Source organism: Siphateles boraxobius, unplaced genomic scaffold (genome assembly GCF_051911475.1).
Source record: "Siphateles boraxobius isolate OS27281-9 unplaced genomic scaffold, OSU_SipBor_1 35, whole genome shotgun sequence".
Classification (NCBI taxonomy): Eukaryota; Metazoa; Chordata; class Actinopteri; order Cypriniformes; family Leuciscidae; genus Siphateles; species Siphateles boraxobius.
This window is the reverse complement of record NW_027508975.1, coordinates 2,414,848-2,435,619: the sequence shown is the minus strand read 5'-3', so window position 1 is coordinate 2,435,619 and position 20,772 is coordinate 2,414,848. Positions and strand designations below refer to the sequence as shown.

Below are 20,772 nucleotides of genomic sequence, written 5' to 3'. Positions count from 1 at the left end.
AAAAAATCCTGTCAAATATTTGTAGAACTGCAGTCTTGTCAAATTCAGTGTTTCCACTTTAATGGACCGCACTGGCCAAAATGGCTGCAACAGTGAATAAGTAGTCTATGGGACCCATGTTCTTTTGAAATGAATACTGGGGACAGAAAAGTCTACTTACATGCATTATCATCCAGTCGTGTCTGGGGCGGCTTATTTTGAAATGTATTTAAAACCTTTGTCTCTTGTGCATATGTTTAACTAATAACTGTGTGTGTTGTGCAGGTGTTTGCTCTGTCCACACACCCATATGGTTGTCGGGTGATCCAGCGTATTCTGGAGCACTGCCTACCTGAGCAGACTCTCCCGATACTGGAGGAAATACATCAGCACACCGAGCAGCTGGTCCAGGTAATTTATGAAGCCGTCTCTTTCTGCACTGAACCGGGATCTCAGCCATTCCTCTTAAAAATGTTTTTTCCCCCATCCCCATATAGGATCAGTATGGGAATTATGTAATTCAGCACGTTTTGGAGCACGGCCGCGCTGAGGACAAGAGCAAGATTGTGTCTGAAATCCGAGGAAATGTTTTGGGGCTCAGCCAGCATAAGTTTGCCAGGTACGCACAAAGAATTTACGCATGATACGCATGATAAACCGTCACAGATACGAGCAGCTGGAAGTGTCTTATTTGGGAGGCGCTTGTGTTTTCGTTCTCAGTAACGTGGTGGAAAAGTGTGTGACCCACTCGCTGCGTGCCGAGAGGGCGATGCTTATTGATGAGGTGTGCAGTATGGCGGACGGGCCCCACAGTGCCTTATACACCATGATGAAGGACCAGTATGCCAACTATGTTGTGCAGAAGATGATTGATGTGGCCGAGCCGACACAACGCAAGATTGTAATGCACAAGGTGCGGCTGCTATTTCGTCATTAGTGTTTCTTCTTATCCTGTTTGTGCCAAAGTAGGGCTGGGCGGTATAACGATATGGCTACGATATAAAGTGTACTTTAGAGCTGCATGATAATTATTAAAAGATCTCGATTCAAACTCTCATGTGATCTTCATAAATGACAACGATTCAGCTATGTCCATTAAAACAATTAAAAATCAGTAGTGTATTGTGAAATATAATTAATTTTTATATATTTTAATTTGTAATTTATTGTTGATTCATGTGCCAATGTTCTTTCTAGAAGCCATGCTTAATATTTTTGTCGAAACAATGATACATTTATTTTTTCAGAATTCTTTGATTTTAATAGAAAGTTCAAAAGAACACCATTTATTTGAAATATTTATTTTTGTAACATTCACAAGCTTCACAAACCACACAGTATAATTATTTCTGTTGCAATAATTCAAATGATCACAGAAGTACTGGGATAAAAGTTTATAGTTTGTATATAAACACTGATGTCAATTACATGGTTACACCAGTAGGTGGCGACAAGAGACTGTTAAAAAATATTTTTCATTGAATCATTCGTTCGAGATTTAGTTCAGAAACACTGATTCATCTTGTATCATACATTGAATCATTCAGATTGATTAATAAAAAAAAAATTTAATTCATATATGTGTATACAATTACATTTTTGTGGTGGAGCCAATCTAAACATTGAAAAAATCTTGTCAAATATTTGTAGAACTGCAGTCTTGTCAAATTCAGTGTTTCCACTTTAATGGACCACACTGGCCAAAATGGCTGCAACAGTGAATAAGTAGTCTATGGGACCCATGTTCTTTTGAAATGAATACTGGGGACAGAAAAGTCTACTTACATGCATTTTGTAACTTTTCTGTGCTGTGAAAAAACTGCATTGATAATTTCTGACACACTCAATTCGTTCGGTTCACATGACGTCACTGTAGCTTTGCGCCGCCATCTTGACGACCGACGGTCTCAGTAATGCCTGCAATATGTTGTGCAGTTGGCTGCAACAACAGCCGAAAGAGGAAATCCGAACTGGTATTTTATTCTATACCAAAAGAAAAGGATAGAAGAAATGTCTCGTATTGTATCATGTCTCATCTCTCTGTGCGCGCACACCCGAGCCGAAGCGTGCAGCCATAGAGCCCTATACAGCGCGCAAGTAATGAATTGAGCTCTGTTTCGTGTCTGAATGGACAAATACACACAACATTGTTTAAATGTCCGTTTTGGAGAGTATTCACGTAAAATATGTCGGTTATGTCTTAAACAGAGTTGTCATCCAGTCTCTTTGGTAGAGAGAGAGAGAGACGAGGAAAACAAAGCATGCAAATGGAAATCATCGCGGCTGGAAATATTATCGAGCTCATTTTTTTTTTATCGTGCGATTAATTGACTATCGCGACAGGCCTAATCCAGAGTAATGACAGCTAGCCGTGAGCCGTGGCTAACAGCTGGCAAGCTACCAGCTGAGCCACTTAGATAGCTAACAACTCACTACCTAGTCAGAGCAAACTACCACCAAAATCATACATTTTTTTTTATTTTTATAATACCAACATTTCCCATGATTAAATATAAATCCTTGGTTGCCAGGTGCCGCATTTTTACGTATTTTACCCATCCTGCAACAGCATATTGATACGCGTCTGTATTCTTGAAAGCCTTCAAGCAATCCCCACTGTATGGGGAGGGGTTATGTACAAGATAAATATATATATATCATGGAAGGCAAATTGGGCCAAGTCTGGGGCAGATAATAAAGGACAAAAGAAAACTAGGGGTAACAAATAAGGATCGGAGCCTAAAATAAAAATTGTATCCATGTATCTCTGTCTTTCTCTCTCATTCAAATGGGCAGTTTGGGCGGCCATAGTGTGCGAGATCGGTCGTCAATATGGCTGCGTTATATTTCCAGTGACGTAGGTGGTATCTATGAATACAGCGAACATTTAAATCGCGTTTGCTCTACCGCTGACTGATTAAGAGCAGTTGTCATGTAAAGATATGAAACCGCTTTACAAACAGCCACACGGTATCATTTTTTTTCTGTCACAATAATATAAATAATTGAAAGTACGATAATCATATCATTACATTGTTACACCAGTAGGTGGCGGCAAGAGACTGTTAAAAAATATATTTGTCATTTAATTATTCAAGAGATTCATTCCAAAACACTGATTCATCCAGTACTGAAAAAAATAGTCTAATCCTAACCCACAGTCAAGTATTCACTTAAACATAGTTGATTTTATATATTAAATTAACAAACAGTTGGGTTCGTGTCAGTAAATTTAGTCTGTGCATTTAGTCTTAAAGTGACAGCAGCCTAATATACAATGTCTGTAGCATTTCTTACATTAAACTTTTTCGATACAGTAGGTTTTAATTTGTATATTTGTTCTATTGTATTAATCATATTTTTTCTATATCAAAAAAAGTTCACAATATTGTTACTGAAAATAAGAACAAAGCAGCAACTTTGTTCTTATTTTCAGTAACAATATTGTGAACTTTTTTCATATGGTGAAATGTTTTTGGTCATATCGCCCACACCTATGCTAAAGTGTCAAAGAATTGTGATGAATGTTGAATTTTGTGATGGATTTTGCTTGGTTTTGTGTAGATCCGGCCCCATATTGCGACGCTGAGGAAGTACACGTACGGAAAGCACATTTTGGCCAAGCTGGAGAAGTACTACATGAAGAACGGCGTTGACCTCGGCCCACTCTGTGCACCTCCTAATGGCATCATGTAAACCCTGCCCATAATTCCTCTAGGATGGGCGTCTGTGTGAGCGTGTTTGTCCACAGTCGATGATGTTGGGGTGGAGAGTCGAAACCTTCTCAACACTGAATCATCCCCAGGTTGTTGTGACCTGTTTTTTTGTGTTTGTTTTTCCTCTCCCTTTTAGCATTTCTTCCGTTTTTTGCTCTACTACCTAAATGATGGTCCTTTTTGGTCCTGTATGAAATGAGAGAATATTTGATTTATCCCATGTTCAATCATGTAGGCTTGCGCAAACACACTTTATTGCTTCGCAACACCTTTCTAACTCATATTCTTTCATAACACACACAAACACACACACACATACATACATTATCACTAACACTTGATTGCTAACACGCAGACATTTAGCATGGGAGACGTTTTTGGTCTTGCTTCTATAAACTATTTAGTGCATACTTGGTGTAGACCTTTGCATATATATATATAAATATATATATAAAACTTTGTAGTTTTTTCTGGTTTTTGATGTCCAATCTGTATCTATAATCTTCCCCTGTAGTGAATACATACTTCTGATTGTATAATTGTACATTTGTAAACCTTCGCTAATGTAAATGTGGACTCGCTTCTACAGCCCTTTTTTGGTATGAGGAGAAAAAAAAACCAGACAAAATGGAAAAAAAGAAAATCTTGTGCATTTCAGTGTAAATTCTCACCTCTTTGGTTGTGGTTTCTGAGTTATGAGTTGTTATATATTGTAAATTGTAATATCAGATTTTTTTTGTTGGTTTTGAAGCCCTTTGAATTATTACTGCATAGATGTACAAAGAACAGAGAAAAGTGCGCACTCTGCTTTTAGCCATTCACCAGCCACCTCTTTTTCACCTCCACTCATCCCTTTCTTTTTTTAAGATCTTTTATAGTCCCTCCCTGACTCCTGGGCAGGTAGCAGCAAGCGCGTTTGTGTGTATGTGTGTGTGACGCGCTCGACTGCCCTGGGTCAGAGTCGGAGGTGTGTACAGATTTGCCATTCTTTTGTCTACTTGTAAGTGATTGTAACATACTGGCCATTGGTTTTTGATTTGGAACACTCTTTGGTGTATATTTAAACAGCCTTGTGTATATTTCCTATGATTCTCTTTATGCAGGCACACTTGTAACCATAATGTGTATAGGTAACAGATGCTGTGTGTGCTTTCTGCCTGGGCAACTATTTTTTGTAACTCCAGTTGTAGATTGTCTCTAAACAACGTGTGATCTTTATTTTGAAACAAAACAATGAAAAAATTTCAAAATTTCACAACGGCCTCTGACTCTTCTTTTCCATGTACTACTTTGTGTGTTCAGGACTGATTATTATAAGCTATTCTGTCATAATTCTCTAGGATCATTAGGAAAAAAATGACTTGTTAAAGATTAGTGTTTTGTTTGGACTAATTTTATATGCTATAGTTTATCACAACTTTAAAGGTGGGGTATGTGATTCTCTTTTTTGTCAAGTTTTTCAAAATAACTTGAAATCCTATTCCTCTAACCCACTTACAGCCACTGAGTTAGAAGCAATTTAATCATCTGTGGAACGGGCAGGACTCGGAAAAACTCCAGCCAATCATTTCCAAGACCACCTGGAATCATTGGACAGTAAGTCCGTCAATCAAACGGTCGTACCACACCCCCCTCCCCCCAGCGCGCGTGACCCCCTTCGTGCAATACTCAAAGCTCGTGACGCATGCGCATCTCGTCAGTAAAGCCGGTTCCATGATTAGTAGTAAATCGTCATTACAATCTCTCGCGGATCTGAGTTTTCGCTCGTGCATGATTGCGCGTCCATGTTCTTACAATGGGTGGAGTCAGGGCCAGCGTTGGAGGAAAGAAGGTAGGACCATTTGAATTGTGTATTTTCAAAATCTGCCGGTCGTTTTCTAAATCACATACCCCACCTTTAATGTACCTGGACCTCTTATGCTTTTTTTGCTTTTTTAAATGTTCAACTTCCTTAAATGTGTAATATTTCTATTATTCATGACTTATTCTCATATCAGTGTCACTGTTTCTGAAATAACTGAAACGCCATTGTAGTCTTGAGTTGTCTTCCAGAAACAAACACATCACAATATTTCTCATTTAAATAATTCATACGCAGAATAAAGGGGCGGGGCCTGGGTGAGTTAGTTAGTAGCGTGTTGAAACTGGCGGTTATGGTAAGGGGCGGGTCATTTCACAAACACGCTGGAAGCGTTTGACCAATCACAACACACTGGTCCAGCCGACCAATCAGAGCAGTGTGCTTTTCAGAAGGAGGAGCTTCATAGAGACAGGAACTAAACAGTGTTACTGACAGACTGGGAAGAGAGGAGCTGCAACAATGGATAATGTGGGAAAATTAATGTGTTTTTTTTAAACATTAAAGCATGAAAACTCATTCTAGTAGAGCCCAAAACTTTACTTAGTAAAAGGGCATAACAGGTCCTCTTTTATGAAACAAACGATGAGCAATAAATTAATGAGTTTTCTTAATGACGGCCCGAGGATACTGTACTTTCTTGATGAAAGTAGCAGATACGCCTCGATGAAGATTTATTTAAATCGCACTCACATAAGTGGTTTTCAAATGTAGAACTTGCATAACATCTTTCCAGGAAACACATTATGACTAAATGCATATCTCGAATGCATTGCAAATCTCTTTAGATAAAAGCAACTGCCAGATGTGCAATTGTAAATCTTGAATTTTTCAAAGATGACTAAAAGCCTGTTCACACTAAGGATGATGGCTGTAACTATAAAGTTTTGATAATTGTTCTATGACAACATTAGTCCACACCACAAATACACTGGAACGATTTCATTGGAATCTCTTTCAGAATGATTTTGTTTTCAGCTGATGAATGATAAAAAGATTAAAACATTAAAAACCAGAATCAGACTTTGTGTCTTTGTGTGATTTTGTGTGTTCCATCACAAAAGTACAATGAATATAAAGTCTGATGTATGAAATATTAGTAAAAAAAAAAAAATTTAAGCGTTTATTAGATCTTTAGATGAAATATAAAAGAAATTCTAACAAATGACGGATAAATTATATAGTGAGAATATGGAGCTCAGTCAAGAAACACATTGGTTTTATTCAGAGGCTCAAATTGAGCAAAAATATCCTCACCGCACAGATGCTGCCAAAAAGTACCCTGTAAAAAACTGTTTCAACTTAAAAAAAATGTGTTAACTTGAAATATTAAGTTGTACTAAGTGACAACTTGGATATCTGAGTTGAATAAACTTAAAATTTTAAAGCAGCACAAACACCTTTTTAAGTTGAAAAATGTTATAAAATAAAACAATTTTATATCTGATACCTTATCAAATAAATAAATATTTTTTATAACAGACTACTTAAAAATGCATATAAATATCAGTTGTCTCCCAATAATATCTCTTAGTAAGAAGATATTTAAATGTTTTGATTATAGACGGAATAGTTTTAATTGAGGGGCAAAACACAATGTAATGCAATAAAATGATGATTGAGAGAAATGATGATGAACAATTTTATACATTATATTAAAATCTTTGAGTACTGTTGTTGTTTCTGTGCACTGGGTCTGTCTGCATCTGTGAACACAATTCCTGTGTGTGTGTAAACACACTTGCAATGAATCTTATTCAGATTCTTATTCTTAAAAGCCGTTTTTAAGATTCACTAGGAGTCCAAACAGTAGCATGGGATTATTTCAGAGGTATTACCAAAAACATATGTCCACTATAGACACACAAAAACCCCGATATGCATCAGGGTCTCGGGAGGGGTTGATGTAAATCCTGATAGGGAGGAGAGGCAGGGAGGGAAGACGGGCTGCAGGGGGCATCATCATTCCTCAACCGCACGAGGAGGAGAATCCAACCAATGCCCTCCTCTTCTCACACACGCCATAGCGTAGAAGAGAAAGAGAAGTGTGTGTGTGTGTGAGTGAGAGAGAGAGAGAGAGGAGTTCTGGTCTTCCCTGCTTCCACATCCATCAAGTCTCAACCACTGAAGTCAGAGGGGAGTAGATCACTAGAGGCCGTGTGCGCGCTACTCCTCCTCGGTCTTCGCGTGGTTTTGCGGGGATTTGACCGTGTGCCGTACGCGATCACGGGCAGACGGATGCGCCGACAAAAGCGCCTGCCCTGAAGTTGGATACCGAAAAAGAAAGGTTTACTCCTACGTAGTACCTCAACGAGAAGCGGGGTGACGAGAGCCCCGTGTTTTGCCGTGTTCGGAGCACCATGAAGCGCCCGTGCTGGATGGCGCTCGCGCTGCTGCTGCTGGCGCAAACTGCACTGGTAAGAATGACACTCTATTGTTACGAAGAGGGGCGATTTACCGCCGATCACACGCGCTCAATAATCGGGATTATGTTCGTGCGTGTTTGCGGTAATCGTCATGAGAGAGGGTGAATTGTATGGTCATTAATTAGGCGACAGGAGCCGTGTTGCAAATCTTGGACGCGACCCACATTCTCTCGGCTGACCGCAGACAGCGCGTCTCTGGCGGCCTGAGGTGCGCGGCGAGCGGGCTGGAGAAGCTCCGTGCTGGGACCCAGGACTCACGGTGCGGGTTTCCATTGAGCACCTTTGCCTTGTTTGGCCATTTTGATTTGGATGTGGGTGGGTAGGTGGGTGTGTGTTGATGTTGTGGGTCACGGACGCACCGTTACGCTAGCCCCCTTCCCCGGTTGTCTAATTATGTTGGCTTGGAGCTTGTGTGTTTGTGCGCGCGCGCACGTCATGATAAACTATAATTAACGCGTCACATCTAATTATGGTTTAATAACTAGCCTTTTGTCCCTCATGTTTGCCTGTCGGTGGTCCCTCCACACGTACCGTTGTCTTTGAGATCAAGAGTGATTGGTGGGTTCCACACATGCCCGGTAATTACAACATGGCTGCATTATAATGGGTTAAAGCAGGTAATCGGCGGAGGTGTTGGAAGTGTCGCCGATCGGCGGGTGATATTGACCGGAGATCGCCGGAGGAGGAGGAGGAGGGTGTGGATGGGCTGCGGGGGGTGACGTCATTGGTTTTCGCGGCGCGAGAGAGCAACTACCTTTTTCACAGACTGTTGTGACGCGTTTAAACCAATGATTTTAACGATAACCAGCATCGTAAATCCTGCTACGTTTTTATATTATATTTTTTTGTTTTAAGTGTATGTATATTTATAACACTATACCTTGTAATATATTATCTTTGCATGAAATTACAAAAAAACTAAAACAAAAAAAATACTCTGTGAAGGTATTTCTAATACAGCGGCTAACGTCTTTCTCTCTTCTGACTGCCGTTATCAATCTCTCTCTATTTTTTTTCTTTTGAAACTTGTGACACTATTTTGGAGTGTTTCTTTTGCTATTTGAGCAAATTTGGAACACAAAGAAAATATTTAAAGTAGTCTCTCATTCACTGCTATAGAAGTTTACCCAACTATGATGACTTCAGCTTCTGAGAAACCCGGAAATGTGAAAAGGTGCAATTCAGAAGGGTATCAAATTCATTCACTTTTTTTTTTTTGGTTTATTTTGAGACGAAAAAAAAAAACTAGTGGAACACAGGATCTAACTCGAGACATGAATTTACCTGTAAGCAGTGAGCGCTAGGAAATGCATTATGATGAAAACCTTAGAACCAGAGCTCTTAGTTCTTCTCTAGAGTCTTTATTAAGGATGCTGTGACTTTCTAAGCTACTGAGCACTTGTGTTGAGCTCGAAGCCATCCTTTTAAACAGTTGATAGACAATGATAAACTACTGGTGGTCTCAAATCCATGCCAACACAGTGCCTGTCCACTTTTTCAGCAGCCTTGGTTACGCAAGTATTTTCCCCATTATTTTTTGGTATAGGGATTTCGTTATAAGCCATGAACCAAACCTGATGGCCTCAACAAATGTACCATCGATTAACAACCTCATAGCTCACAGTAGGTCTTTAACTAGTTTATATGTTATTAATAAAAAATAAAAAAACGATTCCCCTATGGAGAAAATAGGCTAAATTATATTTTTTACTTCCAGAACCCGACTAGTGGACTCTATTGGGTAGCTGAGGAGAAAATGTCATCTTATAGTTGACCATTTTTGTAAAGATTGCCCAGATATTACGCTTTTTCTGCCCACAAGTATTGATGAATGCTCCATTTTGTCAGGCATTTTTACTTTTACAATCTAGATATAACAGTAATCCATCATATGTAAACAAACATGCTTTAAGTGGGCTAAAAATACATTCTTTGCACTCGTGACCTTGAAAGTTCTGTTTTGGTCCACTTTAGGTCTCAGTTGACTCAGTTGTTTTTGTTGTTTTTACTGACCCCTTAGGTTTGCAACAAACAAGTGAACCTGCATTGTTTTGTTTGCATTTACATTTTAAGCGAATCACAGTGTAGATTTGAAGCAATCTTTACTCCAGTTAACATCGAGCGTTCACAGTCAAGATTCATGGAAACTGCGCTGAGGCCGGAAACATCTGAACACTTAGAAACTTTAAAGGGATACTCCACCAGTTTTTCTTATTAAACTATGTTATTCCCTTAACTAAGACGAGTTGATACATACCTCTCTCGTCTCAGTGCGTGCACTATATCGCTCTGTATTGCCGCAAAACTATGTTAGCACTTAGCTTAGCCCATGCATTAAATATGGGCCAAGCAGAGAAGCGACCAAACACTTCCACGTTTTCCCTATGTAAACACAGTTATTCGAGTAGTGTAACTTGACCTGGGCTGGTGACACAAAATAAACCGTTGCGCTTTTCTAAGCGTTTAAAATTGATGACTATATTGTATGGCGGAATACCATAACAAGTGCTTTTGAGCACTTCGACTTGGCGCAATAATATCTTCACTCGTGAAAAGTCCTCTTACCGGCTCCCGCTTCCTCTCGTTGTATTGACGGAAATGTCAGAGGGAGAGGAAGCGGGAGCCGGTAAGAGGACTTTTCACGAGTGAAGATATTATTGTGCCAAGTCGAAGTGCTCAAAAGCACTTGTTATGGTATTCCGCCATACAATATAGTCATCAATTTTAAACGCTTAGAAAAGCGCAACGGTTTATTTTGTGTCACCAGCCCAGGTGAAGTTACACTACTCGAGTAACTGTGTTTACATAGGGAAAACGTGGAAGTGTTTGGTCGCTTCTCTGCTTGGCCCATATTTAATGCATGGGCTAAGCTAAGTGCTAACATAGTTTTGCGGCAATACAGAGCGATATAGTGCACGCACTGAGACGAGAGAGGTATGTATCCACTCGTCTTAGTTAAGGGAATAACATAGTTTAATAAGAAAAACTGGTGGAGTATCCCTTTAACAGCTTTTGTATTGCTTGTTCATCAAGATATGTGCAAATGTGTTTCTTCAAGTGTGTCAAAGGAATCACTTTTCTTGTCGCGTGTCAAACTGAGATGTCTTATAAGTCTAGGCTGGTTAATGAGCAAATTCACACACTTCACCGTGCAAAAATACCCACATTTGCCAGGGGTTTGAATGTTGCCCATTCAAAATGACTCTACACACTTTTAGTATAATTGCGTGATTGGTTGAGTTGTTGTGGCCACTTCAAACGGATGCTTCATGTGGATCAGGTCACTGGTGTCATATCCTTTCTGGCTTTGTGTGCCAGAGATGGAGTTTAATTTAGATCTGGGAATTGAGCTAATGGATACGCATCCGCTCCTGAGAGCTCCTGCATTTATGCGTGTGTTTTAAAGGATCATGTTGGACTCTTGGGTTCAGTACTGAATCAGTGTTTTGTGCTGTAGATGACAAAGACAACCATAGAGAGGGAGGGAGATGAGGAGGAGGGAACGAGAGAAAACGAGTAGAGAGGAATGTGTGAAGCAATTTGACACAGGAAGTTTCTGCTTCTGGCTTTCTCACTCAGCTGTATAAAGATCTCACTTTACAGACTCACAAAAGCTAAAAAGTTTAAGGTTTTGATTGGGACATGCCATGCTCAAAGCTTGTGTTGCCTGTGAGGAGGATTAGCATTGCTTGGGAAAATAAACCAATGTGGGATTGGGGCCAAAATGTTTAGTTCAGCCAAAAATGAAAATTGTGTCATCATTTACAAACACTTGTTTCATTCCAAACCTGTAGGACTTTCTGATGTGGTGGTATAAAAAGGAAGAAATTTTAAAGAATGTTTTTGTCCATACAATGAAAGTCAATGGTGTCCAAAACGACATTGGACCCCATTGACATTTAGTGCATGGACAAAAATGCTTGCTGAGACTTTTTTTCCCCAAAATATATCATTTTGTGATCCACGGAAGAAAGACATGCATGTTTGGAACATGAGAGTGAGCAAAATGAACTGACCCACAACATTGTCTCAGATGTTTCTCCTGAAAGTGTTCAAATTAGTCACATTCGTTGACATGTACAGTAAAGCTGACATCTTAGTTGCTTCCAGTTGCTGAGGAATCAGTGTGTGTCTCTCGGCAGGTGTGTGTTAACTCAGATCCCTGGTGTGATAATGACCCTACAGTCTGAAAGTCAACTTCCGTCCCGTTTTAAATGATCAGAGGTGGTTTTTGGGGCGGGTCTCTGACCTTCAACATATATGGTGGGAAATTTCAGCATTAACACTCGGTAGTTGTGACACACCCCAGCAAAATCCAGTTGCACAACACTGATCGTTTGGGTTTTGGAAGAATCTGATGAGCAATATTTGACTTGCTTCATATTGACTTTTTGATCACAGACTTTGGTATCTTGGCAATCTGAGCACAGACATGTTTTTTAGAAACTGTAAAATTAGATATTTTTCTCAGGAGACAAATGTGTGAGAGAAAAGACTTTCAATTTAATCTCAGTAATATATGTTTACACACACTTCATTAACATTCCATTTCAGTCAAACTAAAGCAATCATTTGTCTTTCTAAAATGTCACTTAAACACTTTTAGTCTGAGTGAAATTGCTTCAGTATGGGTTTCTTGGTCTGTTAGTCCAATAATGGGATTGAAGCTCTGTTTCGTTCAGCATGTAAACATTAATCAGACAACAGTTGGCTTCGGCGTTGAGAAAAGACGAAAAAACGTTGTAATAATTCTGCATGTACATGTATTTTCTGTCTAGGAGCAACAATTGAGAAATTAAAAAGGGGCTGTTCTCAAAACCCTATTTTTCATTCTGCTGCGCTACAATAGTTACACAATAAAAATCGGGATGTAACGATACCCTCATATCACGATTCAATACATATCACTATACTGAACTCATGATACGATATTATTGCAATACATTCAGATGGTAAAAGGTTATAAAAAAAAATACTAAATTTGGTTTTACATAGGTTGTATAAATGAATAGGCTTTGACTTGTTGCTGATAACCCAAAGCACAGGAAAATAGAGACACCAGAATAAAAATATTCATGATTCTGAAGCTGAAAATACAGAATTATTTTACACGAATATGCTTGCACTCTGTCACCGACTAGATATATTTAAAATAATGTAAGCCAGACACATTTTACTGGTAGCATAAGACATTTGGCATTATCAAGACCCACAAATATTCCCCCATTGCATTATTATATATTATATTCAACATTATATATAGTAGTTTAATGTAGTACTGACACTAAAACTCTGAAAACTTGAATTCTTTTCTCACACAGTAATTTTTATTATGGGTGAGCTATTCACAATGCAGTTTGTCACTATCCACGATACATATTGTTGCATTTTTATATTGCGATATGATATATTGTTACACCCATAAATATAAACAGTCATGCCCTAGACAGAGCTTATCATGCATAACATTGCGACCTAAAAACGTGTCTAGACCTTGCGTCCCACGGTGGTTTTAAATGCGACATATCTGACTTTTTTTTCCTACACAAAGAGCATCTGAAGAGCTTGTTAGTTCTGTAAAACAAGTTCTGCATTTGAATGTTTTGAATTTGATCCTATTTTTGACAGTGTATGTTCGTTCTCACAGTTTAACTGCTTGTGGTAACACCTGACTGCTTTAAATTTCTCAAAGCAAATCTCAGTCCTAGCCACAGTCTTGCAGCAAACACTGTGGTAATTCCCTGTTGACATAATAAGCGCATTTCCCAAGGCTTCCAGCTGAAGCGTAGTGTCGCGAAAGAAAAAACATTATCAGGTCCACCAAATGGCACTGCGTTCTGGTGTGAACGCGTTTCATTTCGAGGTGTCAGCCGAGGAGGTTCACCTGCTTCACATTAACCACACTGACCTCCCTCTGACCTCCTCACACCCGTCAGACGCCTCCTGCCCGATAACCTGAAGATGATGGATGCAGGTAGGGGAAATCTGGGGCAAATCAGTGTCATGTGTGTGTGTGTCGTTCATTCATTCAGTTAGGAAGAATCCTCAAGCTTTCATTTGAAGGAATATATCACGTTCATTACCACAAAAAATTATTTCAACTCGTCCCTTCAGGAAAATGCTGAGTTACAGTGAGGCACAATGTAAGTGAATGGTGCCGATCCATAAACGGTAAAATATCATTGTTTCAATAGTATAGCCCCCCCACCCCCCTTGACTGACAGGATATAATCGGCCCTAATAATCAGCTGTTTTTAAACAATCCAATGGCTGAAAGTGAGTCAGCTGTTTAATCACTATCAGCTGATTAAATATTTAAATGTATATAAAAAGCAAAAGACGGTTGAGTTAAAATTATTTTTGTGGTAATTAACATTATGCCACAAATGCTCTCCTCTCATCCCTCAATTCCCCCTTAATGCACCTGGAATATTCCTTGCAATCCTTGACCTGTGAGGTAATTGGACAACATTGTACCATAGAAGCCCATTTTAGGATCCGAGCTCGTGCAGCCACGAAAAGAGAGCAGAGAGAGGGATGAGTTGCTGAGAGAGGTGGAAACAGAAAGGTGGAGACTATCGGGGCTCGCTGCTCTTTCCCAGGAGACTGTGTTCCTCTACCTGTTCTCCACAGTGTCACCATGACAACGGCACATCTCCGTCACAGCCGTATCTCCGGTCTCTCCCTTTTCTTTGCCCCTCTCGTTCTGTCATTCACCCTTTTCTCTTTCCCTGCTTGCTCTTTTTCGTTCTGTCTCTCTGGCTAATTAAGATGCGGCTCCAGCAGTCTGATGGGGGAGGGGAAATCACTCCATACCTGAGAGAGACACAGGAAGAGAGAGAGACACGTAAACTATATTTTACAGCTGGATATGAGGACATTTATGGCTTTATAACAGGCTGTAGTGTAATATTGTTTTACGGGCTTGGTTTTATTTGTGCAAATGGCAGTTTGCAATCGGGTTCCTCAGAAAAACCCACACAGTTTTTTTTTCCCCCTCAGCTTTTCTGTCCCAAATATATGTGTGCTTGTGTGTGTGCGCCATGCTAAAATAAGACCCTAAATTAGAGAGCATTGGTAGGAGGCATTCCAAAGCCACAATGATTTTTAAGATGCCCGACCAATCCTCTCTATAAATATGAATACGGCTATTGTAGCCAAAACAGGACAGCCCTTGCCCGGAGAATACGTGTTTATGCGCATGTGTCCTTCCTTTTCCTCCTCCTTCCCTGTGTTTGTTTGTTCTGCAGTTGTTCTCATGGCCTCTTGCTTGGGGAATGAGTAGGGATAGTGACGTGTTTCCGTGGAGACAGCGGAACCACGAGGGTAATTAGGTTAACGAGTGAATGTGGGCGTGGCCTCGTGCTCAGGGGGATTCTGGCATGTCGTTAAGTTTCCAGCGGCTGGGTGAGGTGAGGCGAGCGCCAGACCAGCGTCTGTACAATGATAAAAGCAGCCCGGATTTAATTAGGAACGAGGAATATTTAGATAACCCTTGTCAGAGGCGATGTGCAGGCCATTAATCAACAAGATTTGCGTTTATTATAAAGACAAATGATGAAGTGCGTATAAGTGCAGGCTTTCATTCAGTTGAGAGCATTTGTTCATGTGTTTAATGAGATGGTTTTGTGAATATATGGCATTATATGTTTACATTTAGGCATCTAGCAGATGCTTTTAATCCAAAGCGGCTTTCAAATGAGGAGCATCACCAGCGTTTCACAGTCGGTTCCGGAAGTAAAAACTCTCCATGGGGAAATAGCTTTTTAACGATAGCTTATAAACCTTTAAAGACTTTTAATCCATGGTATTTTCGTCAGCCCACATTATTTGAGCTTTTTATTTAAAAAATCGTGTTTAACAGCTGAATTTGTAGTGAAAACTACATTTCCCATGATGCTCTACAGAGAATCCCACCAATCAGAGAGTCGCCACAATCAAAACGTGCCAAAATAGCTTTTTAGCTCTGCCCACTCCCATAAAGCATTGCGAATGACATAATCAAGACAAGATCTCTATATGCTCTCAAAATACTTAAATATTTGTATATGTGCATATTTTGCAAAACTTTAAATATATTGTTTATATATTTGCTTATATATATATATATATATATATATATATATATATATATATATATATATACATTTTTAAATGAGTAGTGTTATATTTCTCCATTGTTTTTAATTCGATTATGCGGTTCGCAATGCTTCATGGGATAGTAGTTCTTTCCCTAAATACAGTAATTTAGTACACAGTCTTGTACCTTTGTATACGATTTTCAAATACTTCTTTGCTTCAAATCAAACATGATGATTAATGATTTACCTTGTAGCTGATTTGCTTGGTTTATGGCCTATAAAGCTTTAACAAAAAATCCCTATGGGAGAAATGAATGGGAAAAAAATACTTCCTGAATGTGACTGTGTATGTGTATGACTACGTTCACACAGTCGACACCTTCCATAACTCCAGAAAATGTCATCGCTATTAAAATTGCATTAGGCTATATAATAAATGAAGCCAGTGAAGGCATGACCTCATGTCAAATGTTAATTAACCGACACAAGCTTAAAATCAGCGAGAGCAAAACTGATGAGAAAACAAGATAAGTGAGTCTAAGTCTTGAATATTTAAGAGTCAGTTCTGTTCAGATTTCTGTTCCAACAGTCTGTTCTGTTTTTCACTCATTTAAACCACAAACTACATACCGTTTATTAAAACAAAATTACATTTTTATTCAGCTAGGATATATTAAATTGATTAAAAGTGACAGTATAGATTGTTACAAAAGATTTCTATTTCAAATAAATGTTGTTCTTTTCAACGTTCTATTTATTTAAAATTAAGGTTTCCACAAAAATATGAAGCAGCACAACTGTTTTCAACATTGATAATAATAAGAAATGTTTTTGAGCAGCAAATCTGCATATAAGAATGATTTCTGAAAGATCATGTGACCCTGAAGACTGGAGTAATGATGCTGATCTAATGGTTCTGAGGGGATTTCCTGGTGAGAAGGAATTTACATTATTTAGTAGTCATTCCCCTTGGTGGATGAGTGTGTACTGCAGAGTATATACACACGGTATTCGTGACTGTTGCACTTTAAAAATGTTGTATTTGTACATATGATCAAACTTATAACATCTGAATCCATGACTCTAGAGGTTTTTCGTTCCAGTGGATGCACTAATATGCATAGCCAAATCTGACACCAAACAGTGAGTTAATAATTTTAAAATATTTATTATTCGCACACATTTTATTTAAGGTATTTATTTATGCCAAGTTAAAACTCCCAGATAAGAGCCAGAGAAAAAAATAGCCTATAGCCAAAAGACAAAAACGTGTGTAAAAGCACACGAATAAAGTAAACTGTCTGAGAGGATTTCATTCACACCGTGCGTCGTTTAATCCATCTGCATTTTCTTTGTTTCTCAGCCTGAATGTGCAAACACGTGCACAAAAGGTCATGCTCACCTTCAGTATAACCTCTACTGAAGCTTTACCACTCAACAGTTGCCCGTTTTTGAAGCTCAAAGAGTCGTTTGAGTGCTTTGTGCACACATTGATGTGCAAATGAACACAGCGTTTTTGCAACTCAATAACCAGAACATCTTCCTACATTGGGTGCAGTTAAGAGGCTCGTCGACTCTAAATTCAGGCTTGTTGTTGCTCTGATAAAGTCTTTACGAAAAGATGTCTTCCAGGTTGATAAAGATGTGAACTGAGAATGTCAGAAGTGTTTCATCTTGATTGACAGACTGACCAATTATCTCGACTATTATAGTCCAGCCCATTCAGTCGTTATTGTCCATTTAGTGTCTCATTTGTAATGGTAAAATCACCAATTACTTTTATACAGGACTCTTCGTTTGTATGGAAAGAGATTGCACATTCTTTTAAACAATAGCCCTTCGTTTCCATCAGCTGTGACCTGGGCTTGCGTACAGAGAATATTAATTTTAGTACCTTTAGTCGCATGCTTTTCATTGACTTCTCAATGCAAGATGATGTAATGCAGAGTATTATTGCTCACTTTATTGAATAACCAGCGTAGGTTTGTTTTTGTGACTGGAGAGAGAATGCTTTACTTTGTATTCATCCATCCATTCTTGACAAAAACAAGCATAATAGTCTGTACCAGGGACATGATTGTGAAGTTGTTTTATAAAATGTGATGAAATGTCAGAATGTTGGCTGAAGAGATTGTGTTCTGCTCAGCCAGAGTGTTTGATAAGAGGGAGCTGACACACACACACACACACACACACACACACACACACATGGCTGATGAAATGCAGACTTCTGTCAAGTGTGGAGAATGACTAAGAGATAGACTCTGTAAATAACACTGAGATCTTTCAGTTCTCCACAAGAGCTGTGATATTACACAAATGAATGGTGGAGATATAAAAATAAACTCTTGAAGTGGTTTTATCTTCTTGCTTCAATTAAATTAATATTGTACACACATCTCCATTACATGTGTAATGGAAGATTGACATAATTGATGTAATTAATAGATAAGATTGATGGATAGTTCTCCCTGTCATTTACTCCCTTGTGTCGTTCCTTCTTTTCTCTCCATAAAACACAAAGGAGATCATTTTCATAATTAATTTAACATTATGCTAATTTTAATAGTCACTGAATTTTAATGACTTAAATGAAATGAAAAATCAACCTGTCTATTTTCTATATAGGTTATTGATCTTATTGTGAGCAATTCATCCATGCATGTTTACATTTTTAAACTTTGTTTTGACATTGTAATTTTAAATCAAAATGTCATAACTACATTTGTTTGTGAAATGAAAGACTTCCCTCTGATGATGTATGCCAGACTTCTCCAATCATTTAGTCCACTTAAACCCCGCCCCTTTTATTACAGTTGACAAACTCTCATTTAGTTGTTTCCATCCAATCAACAAATTATGGATAAGACCAAATCCCCACCCTACATTTTTTTCTGTTTTTAATAATCCATTTCACTCAAATGTATGGAAGAGAAGTTCTGCCACTACTTCCGTTACATCGCACTTTCTGATCTTTTTGACACACAAAACCACCATATGACTGTATGTGTTACTTGCGTGATGCTTTTTTTACCCTTTTCCTAACTTTACAGCCTGTGGCCAATATGAACTGTTTGGGAATAACAGCATTCAGCTGTTAGTGAACATCCGACGCCGTCCAAACTGCTGAGAGCAGCTTTTAGATGAATATGTAAATGTTGCTGCATGCTTCCTCTTCAAAAACAAAACAAATACACAACAAATATAAGAGCGGTGAGAAAAACACCGGTTAATAAAGCATTTGATCAGCTCTGAAATTCGACAGTCCAGTAAAGTCATGTCACATTTATTTATACAGCACTTTTTATACAATAGATTAAACGCAAGCAGCTTTACAGTATTAAACATGAAGAACAGTGCCAGTGTCTCTTTCAGTTAGAATTACAATTTCATTTTCTACTATAAAGCATCTCTCCTGTGTTCATGTTTTTACTCGCATCTGACCTCAACTGAATGGACAGAAGAAATTAACAGAAGATTTCCACGTAAAGGAAGGCGGAGCCTCAGAGCCGCACCTACCGTATATAATTAGGAAATATATTATAAATCTATTTATAATATATAAAAACCTGTATAAAATCCTGGAAAGTTTTCTTGGCAAGATGTTTCGAACTTCTTCGTTTTGGCCTGATTTTTTTCAAAATGACGTCACACGTCAATTTAGCTTGAAGTAGTCAATAGGATCCTTCAGTAAAGTCAATTCAGATTTGCACTGTTCACCATGATGGTTTTGAATTGCCAAACAATTGTGGATTATTTTCCTTTTTTCATGATTGAAACTAGGGATGGCGAAAACTAAAAATTTTCTTGACCGACCACCGAGCCTCGTTAGCCGGTTGAAACCGGTTAACCGATTAGTTTAAAATATGCCACGCTATTTGAAATAACAGCCATTTCGAGCCGCGCCTGCAATTTCGCAACTCTGTCGCATCTCTCTCTGCCTCCCGCTCACACACACACACACACACACACACACACACACACACACACACACACACTGCCCCGGCGCCGGTCACGTCACTTTTTTAAAATCCCCTACAGCGCGAAACATGAGTCCCGCAAACGCGGCGCCGAGGACCTTGTATCTAATCGGAGGACAAATGGCTCCTTAGTTTTGAAATGGTTTGGGTACAAGGTGATCGCGTTGAAAATAAAGGCGTTAGTCTAGCGTTAGAAGCTCATTTGAAACATTGCAGCGGCTCATTTAAGAAAATGACAGCTCCGAAGAGACTCCGCTTTAGTTTGAGGTAACGTTAGTGCTAACAATAATAAAGAAAGATGATGATCATCATCACCTTATCTGTTACCACTGAAATGTAGATGTAATGTATTTCTACAGTATTACTACTGTATCTAAGCACTGTATCACACAAGTTGCAACTTACTGTGTCATTCTTTTTGGTGAAATGGTCCCACACACTACGTTTCTTTGCACGCTTCATCCTGTGGTCTGCCCTGGCTCTAACCTCGAGTGTTTTAGCCTGTAGCCTTTACTTTTCGCAAACCTTGTGAGCGCGCAAACCCAAACGCTGTAACCTCGCGCCACATGTTTTTATTGGTTTATTAAGTACAAACAAGCGAGTTATGAAAAATTGAGTGTGAGGGATTTGTTCACTTCACACAAAAATATCTTGGAATGAGATGGCTAACTGTAGTAGCGTTTAGTCCACTGTCTATAATAGCCTAATTTAGAGATCACTTTTTTTTTTAAC

At 38.8% G+C, this 20,772-nt stretch overlaps 3 protein-coding genes and 2 non-coding genes across 7 annotated transcripts in view; 4 read left to right on the top strand and 1 right to left on the bottom strand.

Moving 5' to 3' along the window:
* The window catches only part of pum1 (pumilio RNA-binding family member 1), a 28,606-nt gene extending 23,653 nt beyond the window's left edge, over positions 1 to 4,953 (top strand). For 2 of the 3 annotated variants that reach the window (XM_077195788.1, XM_077195787.1), the window contains exons 19-22: positions 265 to 390; positions 477 to 598; positions 700 to 892; positions 3,544 to 4,953. In XM_077195788.1, the coding sequence (XP_077051903.1) occupies positions 265 to 390; positions 477 to 598; positions 700 to 892; positions 3,544 to 3,675 (573 nt within the window). In that variant the 3' untranslated portion in view covers positions 3,676 to 4,953. The remainder of the gene's footprint in view (positions 1 to 264; positions 391 to 476; positions 599 to 699; positions 893 to 3,543) is intronic. The other variant, XM_077195789.1, reaches the window with a different exon arrangement.
* Positions 1 to 20,772, bottom strand: part of ppt1 (palmitoyl-protein thioesterase 1 (ceroid-lipofuscinosis, neuronal 1, infantile)) — a 356,601-nt gene that overhangs the window by 88,340 nt on the left and 247,489 nt on the right. The window lies entirely within an intron of this gene.
* On the top strand, positions 29 to 164 carry LOC143702683 (small nucleolar RNA SNORA5). Its single transcript, XR_013190509.1, has one exon. It is a non-coding gene; the product is annotated as a small nucleolar RNA SNORA5 (small nucleolar RNA).
* On the top strand, positions 1,633 to 1,768 carry LOC143702682 (small nucleolar RNA SNORA5). The gene has a single exon (XR_013190508.1). It is a non-coding gene; the product is annotated as a small nucleolar RNA SNORA5 (small nucleolar RNA).
* The window catches only part of sdc3 (syndecan 3), a 36,461-nt gene continuing 23,197 nt past the window's right edge, over positions 7,509 to 20,772 (top strand). The window contains exon 1 of the mRNA XM_077195844.1: positions 7,509 to 7,970. Within this exon, the coding sequence (XP_077051959.1) occupies positions 7,914 to 7,970 (57 nt within the window). The 5' untranslated portion in view covers positions 7,509 to 7,913. The remainder of the gene's footprint in view (positions 7,971 to 20,772) is intronic.